At 40.6% G+C, this 15,330-nt stretch overlaps 1 protein-coding gene across 1 annotated transcript in view; it reads right to left on the bottom strand.

The window, feature by feature from the left end:
- Positions 1-15,330, bottom strand: part of nudt8 (nudix hydrolase 8) — a 74,080-nt gene that overhangs the window by 28,889 nt on the left and 29,861 nt on the right. The window contains exon 2 of the mRNA XM_018095906.2: positions 559-798. Coding sequence (XP_017951395.1) covers positions 559-798 — 240 coding nt within the window. The remainder of the gene's footprint in view (positions 1-558; positions 799-15,330) is intronic.

Raw genomic sequence — 15,330 nt, 5'->3', positions numbered from 1 at the left:
TTGAAGGCAAAACAATCCTATTGGGTTTTTATTCATATTTAAATGATTTTTTTAGTAGACTTAAGGTACAAGGTCCATATTACAGAAAGACCCCTTATCTGGAAAATCACTAGACCAGAGCAATCTGGATAACATGTCTCATACCTGTATACGTTGGTCGTTTATAAATATAATTGTTATCAATCTGTTATTTTCTGACTTTTTTTTTCTTTAAAATCTAGGGGCAGACCTGACTCTTGTTTTAGATTCATACCCAGAGATCAGAAAAGGATAAATAAGTAAGCATTTACATTTACAAATAAGTTTAAAACCATAAAAAATTTAAAATTAATATACAGGTATGAGACCTGTTATCCAGAATACTCGGGACCTGGAGTTTTCCGGATAAGGGGTCTTACCGTAATTTCAATCTCCATATTAACTAGACCCAATAGGTTTGATTTGCCTCCAATAAAGATAAATCATATTTTAGTTAGGATCAAATACAAGGTACTGTCTTATTACTATCATTACTATCATTTTTAAAAATTTGAACAATAACAATAACCATGCACATACCTTACGTCACCCTTGTGTCTTCCCCTGAGCTGAGGGGAACGCAATGTGTAAAGGAATGATGGAGCTCCTTTGAAAGTACACAGTGTCACAAGAACTCCTGCTGATGCCACTGGAGGGAGCACAGTGTGACTTAAGATTTCACGGCATCGTCTCTCTGTTTCAGGCGAAAATATTTTACAGGGAAAATTATATACACCACAGAATCCTCGGGAGAATGATGTGCACAGAAGCATTGAGTCCCTGTAGGTGGAGAAATCTTATAAGCACAATGTGGAGTAATTATTTTCCAAAATATAAACACTTATATCAGAAACATAAATTATTTTATGCACATAAATACAATTGATTTGGAAAGTCCCATGTCTCCTGAATGTGCCAATACCATATATATATATATATATATATATATATATATATATATATATATATATATATATAAAAATCCAAGGCAGCAGGCACTCACGTATAATGTAGTCACAGGAAGCCTGGGTGCAGTATTGGAACAAATTATAGCAAGTAGGAAAAGAAGAATGCCGCACTCACAGGACTTAGTGTTTGAAAAAAATAAAAATATTTATTTCAACATCAACCTAACGTTTCGGCTGCAACCTCAGCCTTTCTCAAAAATATATAAAATAAAACACAGCCAGCACCAAGGGTCTTATAGTTCAAAACAATCTCAAGTGTATTGCATGTATAACGTAAGGTTACATTAAGGTTAAGGTTATAAGGTTATATATGCAATACACTTGAGATTGTTTTGAACTATAAGACCCTTGGTGCTGGCTGTGTTTTATTTTGCATTTTGTATTCCGTGCACATGGGCGGCTATTTATTAGCATTTTGGAGTGAGGTGCTGTCGTGAGAATTTTTTATATATATATATATATATTTTTTATTTTTTTTTATGGAGATTTCTCGCTTGTATATGTCAAAAACTCTCAGCAGTATGCTACCAGACTCCCAAAGCACTGCTCCAGAAAACTGCATACTTTGGATTTCAAGGCCAAAAATTCCACTGACAGAAGTTTTACCCTAAAACCTATACAACCTATACAAAAATCACTTCAAATCTTTGATTCTCTAGCATCTTATCTCCTACAGGTCATAAGGTAACCAGATAAAACATCCTAAATATGAATGCCAGGGGTCCACTGAACAGTTTGATGGCCAATGTGCATAGGTTTACTTAAGTACGTAGAATGTAGGGGCCCCAAAATGAAAATTCCCCCATATAAATCATTGCTGTCATTTCAGCTCGTGCAATATCAACTAATTTACATCATTTTTTTTTTCCAATTCTTTATTTTTAGGTTTTACGTGTTTGGGAAGGGATACAGAAAGGAAAAGGGGGGGAAGGGAAACAGTGCTCTTATACAATATGTCGTTACTTAACAATATAAAATGTAGGGAACAGCTATCAACAAGTCATTGTTAGTATAAAAGAATAATATAGAAGAGTACATAAACTGTAGTAGATAGATAAACATGCTAACTTAAATGGCAAAGATTATACTGACAGTTATAAAGAGTTTGTATAATTCAACCAAGGTGTCCATATGTTCCAGTATTGTGAACTCTTGTTATGGATTAAAAATGTTGGGCCCGATTCACTAAAGTCCAAAATAAGGAGTGCTATTTATAGCATGCGTTAAAAATCTTATCACTTCTTATTTTTCGCTCGATTCACTAAAAGGACACTTGTCATAATTAAGAAGCGATGTTCTTGGCGTTATTTATCTTATGATGACATATTTTAATGAAAAAAAACTATGCGATAAGCGTTATAGGGGCCGATTCACTAAAGGTCAATAACGCTTATCGCATAGTTTTTTTCATTAAAATATGTCATCATAAGATAAATAACGCCAAGAACATTGCTTCTTAATTATGACAAGTGTCCTTTTAGTGAATTGAGTGAAAAATAAGAAGTGATAAGATTTTTAACGCATGCTATAAATAGCACTCCTTATTTCGGACTTTAGTGAATCGGGCCCGTTATTTCTTCCAATTGTCTTACTTCGTTTGTATTGTTTAACCACTCTATGAAGGTAGGGGCTTCCATGGATTTCCATTTCCTAGGTATTAATGCCTTTGCTGATTGTAATAAATGAAGGGTGAGTGGGTCTGATACTGTAATATTTTTACTGGGGTATATATTAAGTAGTATTGGGGCTGGTTCCTCAATGGTAAAATTAAAATCGGTTATTTGGCTTATTGCACCTAGTACTTCAGACCAATATTGCTTCAGTTCCGGGCATTTTAGCCAAATATGCGTGTGGGTGCTTATGTGGCTGTTACATCTCCAGCAGGTATCGGGGTTGTTAGGATACATTCTTTTTAGTTTTGCTGGTGTATGATGCCACCTTGTGACTAACTTATATATGGCTTCATTAGTTCTGGAAGCCCTGGAGGTTTTATGCATAGTATTAAATAATCTGGCCCAAGCCTTTTCAGGTATGTTGATATCCAGTTCCTTCTCCCAAGCCTGACAAAAAGGTCTAGATGGTAAAGGTATGGCATTAATCAATAATCTGTATAATTTAGATAAGGATTTGTCCAGTATTTTTGGTTCGACTAGTATTCGTTCCCAGAGAGTTAGGGATCTATTCCAGTAATTTACATCATTTTATGTTGGATAACACTACAAAAAAGTATGCTCACTGCAGAAAACCATATATTTGCTGAAAGGACACATTCCTCCGGGTCAAAAATGGGTACATGTCTTTTTACTCCAAAGTACCAAGCTTTCCTAAAATTGGCAATTTTTATAACATTTCTGAAAATCACCTCCACCTTGCAGCATCTTATCTCCTATAGGTTATTAGGTAATCACATACCCTAAATATGAACAGCAGAGGTCTACTGAATAGTTTCAGCTGGAAACCATATATTTTTGGAAAGTATACATTCAGACAAATCCAAAATGGGTAAATATTTCTTTCTAATATCCAAGTTTATATTAATATTCTATTTAGATGTAGAACCCCTAATAATGAACTGGTGAAATGTATTATTTTTTATTACCTGCTTTCTAATTTTCCCCATTTAAAGACCATAGGATTTATTTCCATTAGTGATGAGTGAATCTGTCCCGTGTTGCCGAAAAATTTGCAAAACAGCTATAAATTCGCAAAACACGAAAATTGACGCACATTAAAAAAAAATGACATGCACAACTTTTTCGACACACCCCAAATTTTTCCACAGTAAATTTTTGTGCCCGTAACGTGAAACAACACCAAATTGGTTAGATTGGCTTGTCAAGACATGAACTTCATAGGCAGGTGTGTCCAATCATGAGAAAAGGTATTTAAGGTGACCAATTGCAAGTTGTGGTTCAGTTTGACTCTCCTCTGAAGAGTGACAGCATGGGATCCTCAAAACAACTCTCAAAATACCTGAAAACAAAGATTGTTCAGTATAATGGTTTAGGGGCTAAATGCTATATCAGAGGTTGAACTGTAAGGAATGGAATCTGGAAATGAAAGACCACAGGCACAGTTGTTATAAAACCCAGGTCTGGCAGGCCAAGTAACATACAGGAGCAGCATATGCGGAGGATTGTGAGAATGGTTACAGACAACCCAAGGATCCCCTCCAAAGACTTGCAAGAACATCTTGCTGCAGATGGTGTATCTGTACATCGTTCTACAATTCAGCGCAATTTGCACAAAAAACATCTGTTTGGCAGGGTGATGAGAGAGAAGCCCTTTCTGCATTCACGCCACAAACGGTGTACTGCCCTCACGGCACTGTACTGTGTGTGTGCAGCTAGACAGTCAGCTAAACAATAGCCAGAATCTTCAATAAACAGAAGAAGTTCCTTTCTTGTAATATTTATTGGTCGATTCTAACGTTTTTATTCTATTATATTTTTACGGGCTTTTTCATTTTGTGAAACTGAAATGCAATACAAACAACAACAATTCAGTATGATGTATATATAGAGAACAGGTATAAACACACTTCTACATAGGTGTACAGGTGTCTTGGTGCAATAACACTTACAGACAATTGATGTCCCAGGACTGAGGAAGAAACACCACACAAGGAGATGACATCCAAAATGAGGCTGAAACACTGAAACTTCCTGTGAAATAGGTCACTTCCTGCTGACATACTAAATGCAGGTTTTTTATAACTGCTTTCATAAAGGTGGCCACTAGGTGGCAATACATCCATCAATCATTGTATTCTGACAGAATGGTTATGAGGGCAGCACAAACGGAGTCGCTTGTTGTATGCAAAAGCTCACTTAGACAAGCCACAGTCATTTTGGAACAAAGTGCTTTGGACTGATGAGACAAAAATGTAGTTATTTGCTCATAACAAAAAGCGCTTTGCATGGCGGAAGAACACTGCATTCCAAGAAAAACACCTGCTAACTACTGCCACATTTGGTGGAGGTTCCATCATGCTGTGGGGCTGTGTGGCTAGTTCATGGACTTGGGGCCTGTGTTAAAGTCAAGGGTCAGTTGAATTCAACCCAATATCAACAAATTCTTCAGGATAATGTTCAATCATCCGTCACAAAGTTGAAGTTACACAGGGGTTGGATATTCCAACAAGGCAATGACCCTAAACACAGTTGGAAATATACAAAGGCATTTATGCAGAGGGAGAAGTACAATATTCTGGAATGGCTGTCACAGTTCCCCGACTTGAATATCATGGAAAATCAATGGGATACTTTGAAGCAGGCTGTCCATGCTCGGCAGCCATCAAATGTAACTGAACTGAAGAGATTTTGTATGGACGAATGGTCAAAAATACCGCCATCCAGAATGCAGACACTCATCAACGGCTATAGGGGCATCTAGAGGCTATTACATTTGCAAAAGGAGGCGCAACTAAGTATTGATGTAATATCTCTGTTGAGGGGCCCAAATTTATGCACCTGTCTCATTTTGCTATGATGCAAATTGCATATTTTCTGTTAATCCAATAAACTTTATGTCACTGCTGAAATACTGATGTTTCCATAAGGCATCTTATATATTAAAAGGAAGTTGCTACTTTAAAAGTTCAGCCAATGATAAACAAAACTCAAAAGAATTAAGAGGGTTCCCAAACTTTTTCATATCACTGTATAATCACCAGCTATGTCCATTGTTGAACAGTGGGTGGTAGCAGACTCGTCCACTTTATTGCTACTAGTTTACACTACTAGTACACAGAAGTGCAGCATTCTAAAAGGGGTTATGGTTTTGTTCAGAGGGGCTAAGTCATTTACTAGGCCTAGAAAACATACATCTGGTTCTAGGATACCAGGCTGGATTTGTTTACTAAGGTATTTCACCACTTCAGACTAATAGTTGTATACCACAGGGCATGACTGACATTTGGGGCAAGTGGCATTAAGGTTTTTGCCTATATTCAGCCAGTTGATATACACTATGTCCTGAGAATTATTCCAAATTGCACCATTCTATCTAATATCTAACAATTTACTTGTTGCTTCTTTCCCCTTTTTGTCCTCTAGCTGAGGATTTTCGATCGGCCCACTTACTCTTGGCCCTCACAAATTGGGTCCTTAGAGAAGTAGTGTTTTATAGTGGTCCAAGATGATTTTCTTGGGATTGGGGTACCATAGTCTGTATTCATAGGGTAAGGCCTCAATAATAATCATCTGGGAGCCAAACTGTGCAGTATGTACGTAAGGCATGATGCTTTTACTGCACTAAACCTGGTGGTTTAGTAGAATTGCTGTGTGGTTTAACTTCTCTCTGAGTTGGGCCAGGGGGACAAAGGTTTCCTCAAGCAGCAGGTCATTTAGACGGCAGTCACAGGCCAATAGTGAAAGTCTGGCACGGACAGAAGGTGTTGGTAATTGGAGTTTCTTCACAGGGGAGAGAAAAGTGAGGGGCAGCTTTTGCAACCAGCTTGGAGGCCATTGCCTGGTTTACTAAATGGGAGTGTCCCTAGACCTCCTGTATGTGGCATTGTGTAGTGCTTCAAGGGATTCTTCTATAGTGGCAAACAGTGCTGTGGGTGTGGATTAAACCAGTTATGGATATACATCAATTGCGCAGCAAGGTAATAAAATTGAAGATTCAGAGGGCCAGACCCCTCTTGTACTATGGGACCATTAATGTCTGTCTGTTTACTGTTTACAAGTCACAATGTCGAACACCTTAGTGGCATCTAAAGATGCCAAGGTTCTGGAGCTAAAGTTACAATGTTCGGTTTTAAGGTGGGTGTATAGACATCTCAGATTAATGGCAGTGCATAAAGCTTGTTTGGTCTGGGTGAACAATTAAGGTTATTACTTTGTGCAGGGACAGTATTTTTGCTAGAATTTTTACATCAGTATAAGTGCGGAAAAAGGGCAGATATGAATAAGATGATTCTGGATATTTCCTCTCTTTAGGTATAAGTGCTATAACTGCAAAATATAATGACTGGGGAGGGGAGCCAGTCACACTTGCCCCCAGTAAGGTGGAGTGGAGTCTCAATACAAGTTAATTAGTAAGGAGGTACTAAGGAGGTACCATGAGGTACCATCCAGAGCCAGAGTCTACCCTGAAGGGAGACTGCCTATGGCTTCTGTTACTTCCCCTTGTGTTTTCTGACTGTTTAAGTAGGTGGTCTCTGCTGCGCTCAGCCTGGGGAATGTGATGTCCTCCAAATACTAGGTCTGACTTGATAGATAAGCTGAAGAGTTCACTAAATACTATGGGGCCGATTCACTAAATGGCGATAACATTTATCGCATGCTTTTTTGTGTTAAAAAGCATGCGATAAATAAGTACCGATTCATCAAAGTAATTTCGCATGCGTTAACGCCCATATCACATGCGTTAAAAAGCGCATTACCGCAATGCGGTAGCCTTACCTGCAGCCACTAACATGCAGAAGCCACGTTGTTCATGGCATTGTAAAACTTCTGTGCTCCCTGTATTTTCTGGCCACAGGAAGTTTTCAGAAGTTTGGAGGGGTCTACAGGGAAGTGTCACAGCCCACTTTCTCACAGTGCCTTGGCCAGGTCCTGGATGCCATACGCTCGGTGTCTGCCAATTTCAATTCTTTTCTTAACAATAGAAATGAGTGGAACACCATGAAAAGGCAGTTCTATAGTGTGAGTGGCATCCCCAATGTGTTAGGTGCCATAAATTGCACCCATGTGGTTTTAAATCCCCCTCAAGACAGGGAGCATATATTCAGGAACAGGAAAAGCTACCATTCCCTGAATATCCAAGTGGTTTGTTACGCACGCATGAACATCAGGAGCATCGTGTCTGGCTTCCCAGGCTCCTCACACGATGCTTACATCCTAAGGCAGTCCGGCCTTTATGATGCTTTTCAAACTGGACAAATGCCTCACGGGTGGCTGTTAGGTAAGTATTTGTGTCATGTCTAGCACATCTTGCCCACATTTGCTTTCTGTCTCCCACTGTCAAACCAGGGCCTGCCTGCCATAAGCATGGTTTGCAGCTACTTGTAGTGTCAGCTATCAGTCTCACACTGTCACATCTGTTGCAAAAGGGCCCTCTTTTGACAGAGGGAGACTGGAAGCAGCTTATTTGTTTTCAGCATCTTATTGCATCTTATTTTATTTCAGGAGATGCTGGCTACCCTTGCTCCAGGTGGCTGATCACTCCCATTCACAGGCCACGTATACGGGCTGAATGTGCTTTTAACGAAGCACATGTCAAAGAGCGGTCTGTGATTGAGAGAACATTCAGGGTTCTTAAAAGCAGGTTCTGCTACCTGGACAAGTCGGGAGGCAGCCTCATGTACAGCCCCACTAAAGTTGCACAGTGCGATGTGGCGTGCGCTGTACTGCACAATCTGGCTAACTGGCATGGATTACCTGTCTTTGTGGCTGAGGACCTGGATGACCCCAGGGAATAAAGTCTGGGCAGAAATTGTTAACAATTACTTTTCCTGTAAGTACCTACAATCTTTAATCACATAAAAAAGAAGCACAAGGGGGCGTGGCCATGCCGCTGTTCTGAACAGACGCACATCCCCATCTCGCCGTCCCCGGAGGACATATTAAGCAACTAAGCTCACAGAAATACTGGATTTACAACAGCAATCTTCAACCACCTGAGCTAGTAATCATGACCAGAGGCAACAAAAGCAGAAAAATCCAATCTCAGGGTAAGCCGCCCGGGACTCCACACATGCGGCCTAAAACCCTGTGCAGTGATAACATGGCAAATGGCGCCAACTCTACTCCTACAACTTTGCCACAATCAGAGCAAGACTCAACCGCGGCAGACTCAGACCCAGAAACTCACCTGCAATACTCGGGAGATTAAATTTTAATCGGCAGATTTAAACGCTTATTACAGACGGAACTCAACACAGTGGCCACAAAAATTACAGATCACGTCACCCAAGAGCTACGTGACCTAGGCCAATGCACGGCAGCAATCGAGGACAAAGAGCACGAAATTCATCTTGCCCAATTAAAACTGCAACTCACCGATATGCAGGACAGTCTGGAGGATTCTGAAAACCGATCACGCAGAAATAATATCAGGATCCGCGGCCTGCCCGACACCATACAAAACCTACAAGAGGAAATACCGCAGCTCCACAGGGGCCTAGGGCCTAGACGAGAAGGAGCCCCACCAAAAGATATAATCGCCCGCCTGCATTATTACACAACAAAAGAGGCCATAATGTTTGCTTCCCGTGCTGCTTCCCAATTGGAATACAAAGGCCATAAATACTCCATCTACGCCGAACTTGCCGCACTGACAATTCAAAAATGTAAGCTAATGAGACCGGTACTCACCATTCTGACTTCACATCAGATCCGCTACAGATGGGGATACCCGTTCAAGGTAATATTTATGTACCAAAACTGCCCATACTCAGCAGTGACACCCCAAGAAGGCCTTGAGCTTTTAGCTCGATTAAAGCTTCACCAACCAGATACAACTCCACCTAATACCACTCCACAAAAAAGCCTAAGCGAGAGATCTATCTCACCACTCTGGCAAAAAAGCCCTAAAGCAAAGCGTAATCTGAACTCTTAAACTCATTCCACTATTTTACCAAGATGGAGTCCCCCGGGATAAATTCCCCCCCAATCGAGGTCATCCTAAAGACCTTTATGAAATCCACATAGGATTTTAATAAGTGTATACTAACTGTTTATACAATGTTTGCTAGTTATACATGTTATCTCCCTGTTTATACTACGCTGTTAATATTGTGGGTATAACTAATGGTCTATATATATGGTATTCTAAGGGCCAATTTATTATGCCTCTCCTTTCTTATTTCCAATGTCTCTAAAATGTATTTCTCATAACGTCAAGGGTTTGAATTCCCCCACGAAACGCTCACTAGTATTTGACAATACAATAAGTTAGGGGCCGACATTCTTTTCCTCCAGGAACACTTCCAAATCACCAATATAAAATCAGACCCAGAAGGTAGATTTTTGATACCGGTGGGACAAATTCAAGATACCCCGATAACTTTAGTAACAGTATACGGCCCCAATGACCATTAACAAGTATACTATAGGGACTTCTTCTCTATCCTGGAGGAGTGGAGTGGCAGAGGCCCCTCATACTTGCTGGCGACTTTAATGAAGTGACCTACTCAAATATAGACCGGCAACCAAGCCCTGCACCCACATGCACGCTAAAAAACAAACATTACTTTGCAAAACTAATAGACAAATACTTGCTGGTAGATGCATGGAGGGAACAACACCCCTTTAAGAAAGACTATACGTTCTTCTCTACACCACATAACTCTCACTCTAGAATAGATATGTTTTTAATACAAAAACAAATCTCTCCTAAATAACGAGTGCTGCGTAAAATACAGCGTGCTGCGTAAAATACAGCGTGCTGCTTAAAATACCGCATCGCGGTATTATGTGTCCTTTTAGTGAATCGTTAAGTTGCAAAAAAATAAGAAGCGCTATAAATAGCACTCGTTTTATTGTGAATACTGTCCTCAGAATTTTAGATGCATACATCCTGAACAGTTTTGAATCTAGAAATCATGTGGAGTTGCTTAGTTTAACTAGGTAAACTGGAATCTTTTTTTTTTTTGTCATTTTGATAAAACGCTCATTTGAATGGCATATAATTTCTTTTAGGTGGAATTAGTTTGTACCAGTTCCAGTTTTCTCTGGACATTTATAAACTTTTGTTGCTTAAAATCACTGTCCCTGTCACCATCAAGTCTTTTCAACATGCACATGACCTTAGCTTCAGTAATTTTTTGCTAAGCTACAAAACAGTACTTCTCTTTTTGCATCATTTGAAATCCTGGCAGGGGAGGAGGGACTAAAACTTTGATGTAACATATTATAACAACTTTTCCATAGCTTACAGACAGCATGCAGGAACTACATAACCCATAATGCACTGCACTGCAATGTTCAGATCATATTATTACATTAAAAATCATGAAAAGGTTGCATGTTTTTTAATTGATGTAAATTGCAAAGTTGATTAAAATTATATTTATGATCCAAAAAGCTTAAGTTGCGTTGGTGAAGTTTCCCTTTAAGGGTGGGTCCAACACTGTGTTAAAATCAGGCATAGTGGACAGGGTAGGTAAGCTGAAATCTTGGCAAAGATTACTAAAGGGAGGGGGCATATAGAGGTTGACCATTATCATCTCCTGGTTGTTAGTGTTGAGGTTAAGCAGTTCCTACCCATCTATCCAACATAGATGGCCTATACCCAGAATCAGAGTTTACCAGGTAAAAAGAACTGCATTGTACCTGTATTTACAACTTTGGTGTGCACTGCTTACCTGTTACTGTTGAATACAGGGCATGGAAAAACAAGAGTGAAACCAACATTATAACATATTAATAAGACATAGGAGAACAATAGCTAACTCAATACCAAGGGAAAGTTTCATCCCAAGAATGGGGTAAGGTACCTGTGGTCAAAGACACAAAGGCCTATTGTTAAGGCATTTCTTGATCAATAAGGCCTTATTGATTGATTGAAGTGGCGTAGACCTTTTCAATGTACACCACTAGTCTGGGTCAACTAATCAGCTCTTTTAGATTCCACTATCATTAATACGCAGACAATACCCAAACATACCTCTCCTCACCAGACCTGCCCTCACTCCTAACTTGTGTCTCCGACTGTAACTGCAATTTCTGCATTCATGTCCTCTTGTTACCTAAAAATCAACACGGACAAAACTGAGCTGGTCAGCTTTCCACCTTCCAACTCTGTTCCCCTGCCTGACATCACTGGCTGCGTGGAAAATATTAATATAACCCCAATTCCACAATTTCGCTGTCTAGGAGTCACATTTGACTATGCTCTCTCTTTCATTCCCCATATTCAAACACTCTCTAAATCTTGTCGGTTTCAGCTAAAAAACATCACTAGCATTAGACTTCATCCATGCCCTTGTCATATCTCATTTAGACTACTGTAACTCACTGCTCTGTGGGCTTCCCCTGTCTAAACAGACCCCATTCCAAACAATCATGAACAGTTCCCCTCTCTGCCAATCCTTGCACTGGCTACATGTCATGTACAGGATTCAGTTTAAGACTCTTGTACTCACCTACAAAGCACTCACTGGTACCGCACCACTCTATTTAACCACCCTAATCACCAAGTACACCCCCAGATGTAACCTTTGCTATACACATAACCTCCTTCTTTCCTTCTCACTCATCACATCCAGGACTTCTCAGGCGCTGCTCCCATTCTCTGGAACACTCTTCCCCATCCCATTAGACACTTCCAGGTCTCTTAAAAACTCACCTTTTCATTAAAACCTATAACCTAAACCCTGATTACCCACATAACACCCCTAATCTTTTCTCATACACTCAATAACCACTGGTTTTCACCTCTTACTCTGCCCCAACTGTCACTTCACACATCAACTCTACAACCATGCTAGTTACCCTGACCTTATGTCTCAACTGCCCTTCCTTTTAGAATGTAAGCTCTTGTGAGCAAGGGCCCTCTGCCTATTGTCTCCAATCCTTATCCAAATGAAACTGTAAACCTTTTTCTGAATTGTGAATTGTGAATTGTCTGTATGTACTGTACATGTTAACAGTTTTGTCTTTTGTACCCCTTTATTCTGCAAAGCACTGCGTGAACTCACGGTTTTATATAAATAATAATAATTAGCCTATAGGTTGCTGTCCGTTGAGTGCATCACAGGTGCTAACAGGTATGGCTCATTGTAGTCCCTAGGGTGTAATGCAATAGCACTCCTTTTCTATAGCACTAACCACTACAGTTTCTGCAGAATTAATCCAGCAGAGAACTAAACAGTGCTTGTTATGGGTCATGGCATATCCATGTAAGAGGCAACTCTCACAAGCCAGATCGACCACCTCCGGGTCACATAAAGTGAAGTTAGTATGGAGTGTGGGAAACACCTCACAGCATACTCCCATCTAGGGCAGTTTCATTAGTACATAGAAGAAAATCATATCATACTTACCAAGATTTTCCTTTCCTGGACTGTAGCATGTCACTGCTTGCTACAGCTTTATTATCTACAAGTTTATTATCTACAAGGACTTCAAGGTCCTTCTCCACTATGGATTTGCCTAGTGCAGTCCCATTAAGGGTATAAGTGGCTTGCATATTTTTACATTCCAGGTGCATGACCTTACATTTATCCACATTAAATCTCATCTGCCACATCCTGGATAGAATTGACTGGTCTGCAGAGTTTTGTGTCATCTGCAAACACTGATACATTGCTTATAATACCCTCCCCTAAGTCATTTATGAACAAGTTAAACAAAAGTGGACCCAGTACAGAACCCTGAGGGACCCCACTGAGAACCTTACTGCAAGTAGAGAATGTACCATTAACAACCACCCTCTGTACCCAATCCTGTTGCTAGTTTTCTATCCATGTGCAAAGGACTTCACTAAGACCAATAGACCTTAGGTTAGAAAGTAGTCGTTTGTGGGGAACGGTATCAAATGCTTTGGCACAAATCAAGGTCAGAATCGGATTTCTGCTGCTCTGCTCTCATATAGTACCACCATCCGGCAAGCTTAACAAACCTACTTCACTGCACTCATTAACTCCCTCTCTTAAAAACCTGTACAACTCTTCTCTACCTTTAACTCTCTGCAGTCCCCTTCTCCACCCCCTCTGTGTGCTTCGGTCACTGCTCAAGCTATTGTAGAGCACTTTAAAAATAAAATTGACACCATCAGAAGTGACATTGCACAACTTAATCCCCATAACCATTCCCCTCCCTCCCTACATGCTACCCAGTCTCTTCTTGGCTCCTTCTCAGTGACTGAAGAGGAAGTCTCAAAACTTTTGGCTTCCTCTCACCGTACTACCTGCCCTCTTGATCCCATTCCTACCAAACTTCTACGCAATGCCAACCCCTATCTTATCAAAGCATTAACTCATCTATTCAATCTCTCGCTCTCTACAGGAATCTTTCCCTCCCAATTGAAACATGCACTCGTAACCCCTATTCTGAAAAAAATCCTCCCTTGATCCCTCCAATCCTAGTAACCTCCGACCTATCTTTCTGCTCCCATTCATCTCCAAACTGTTTGAGCGCCTAGTTTACAACCGACTGACGCTATTCCTCTCTGACAATAACCTCCTGGATCCCCTACAATCTGGTTTTAGACAACAACACTCCACTGAAACTGTTCTAAACCGACTAACAAATTACCTCCTATCGGCTAAAGCCAAAAAACACTTCTCCTCCAGTCTCTCCGCTCTCTTGGCCTTCGTGACACTGCCTTATCCTGGTTTTCATCTTATCTCTCAGATCGATCCTTCAGCGTCTCTTACAATGGAGCATTGCCTTCTCCCTTGCCTCTTTCTGTCGGGGTTCCTCAAGGCTCTGTCCTGGGCCCCTTACTATTTTCTCTGTATACCTCCTCACTTGGCAAATTAATCAATTCTTTTGGCTTTCAGAACCACCTCTATACTGATGATACTCAGATACATCTTTCCTCTTCTAATCTCAACCCTGAGCTTCTAACTCGTGTCTCTTCTTACCTGCCATCTCCACTTGGATATCCAAACGTTACCTTAAATTAAACCTCTCTAAGATTGAATTGGTTCTCCTACCCACATCCAATGCCCACATTGTTCCCGAGGTATCTATAAAGGTCAACAATTCTACCATCACCCCATCTATCCAGGCCTGGTGCCTTGGGGTTATCCTTGATTCTGCCCTGTCCTTCACTCCTGTCCAGTCACTTATCAAATCGTGTCACTTTCACCTAAGAAATATTTCCAAAATACAATCATTTATCACCCAAGATGCTGCCAAAATTCTTAATCACTCTCTTATAATCTCTCGCCTGGACTACTGTAACTCCCCATTAATTGGCCTTCCTCTCCAAATACTGTCCCCTCTCCAGTCCATAATGAATACTGCTGCTAGGCTCATACACCTCTCCAACCGCTCCTCCTCTGCCATGCCACTCTGCCAATCCCTGCACTGGCTTCCCATACCATCCAGGATAAAATTCAAACTAATGACTCTCACATTCAAAGCAGTTCATAACTCTGCCCCACCCTACATCTCTTATCTCTAGGTACTATCCAACCCGCTTGTTATGCTGACCTGCTGACCTTACTGACCTGCTCCTCAACTCCTCTCTCATTCCCTCCTCACACACTCAAGACTTTGCAAGGGCTGCCCCCCTTCTCTGGAATTCGCTCCCGCAATCTGTCAGACTTTCTCCCAACCTCTCTGCCTTCAAGAGATCTCTAAATTTATTTAGAGAAGCTTACCCTAATCTAGTTTAACATGACCTCAGTGTGCTACTAAAAGCAATATCCTGTGCCACACCT

This window comes from Xenopus tropicalis, chromosome 7 (assembly GCF_000004195.4).
Source record: "Xenopus tropicalis strain Nigerian chromosome 7, UCB_Xtro_10.0, whole genome shotgun sequence".
Lineage (NCBI taxonomy): Eukaryota > Metazoa > Chordata > Amphibia > Anura > Pipidae > Xenopus > Xenopus tropicalis.
Note: the sequence above shows the minus strand (reverse complement) of the source record. Positions and strands in the feature narration are given on the sequence as shown.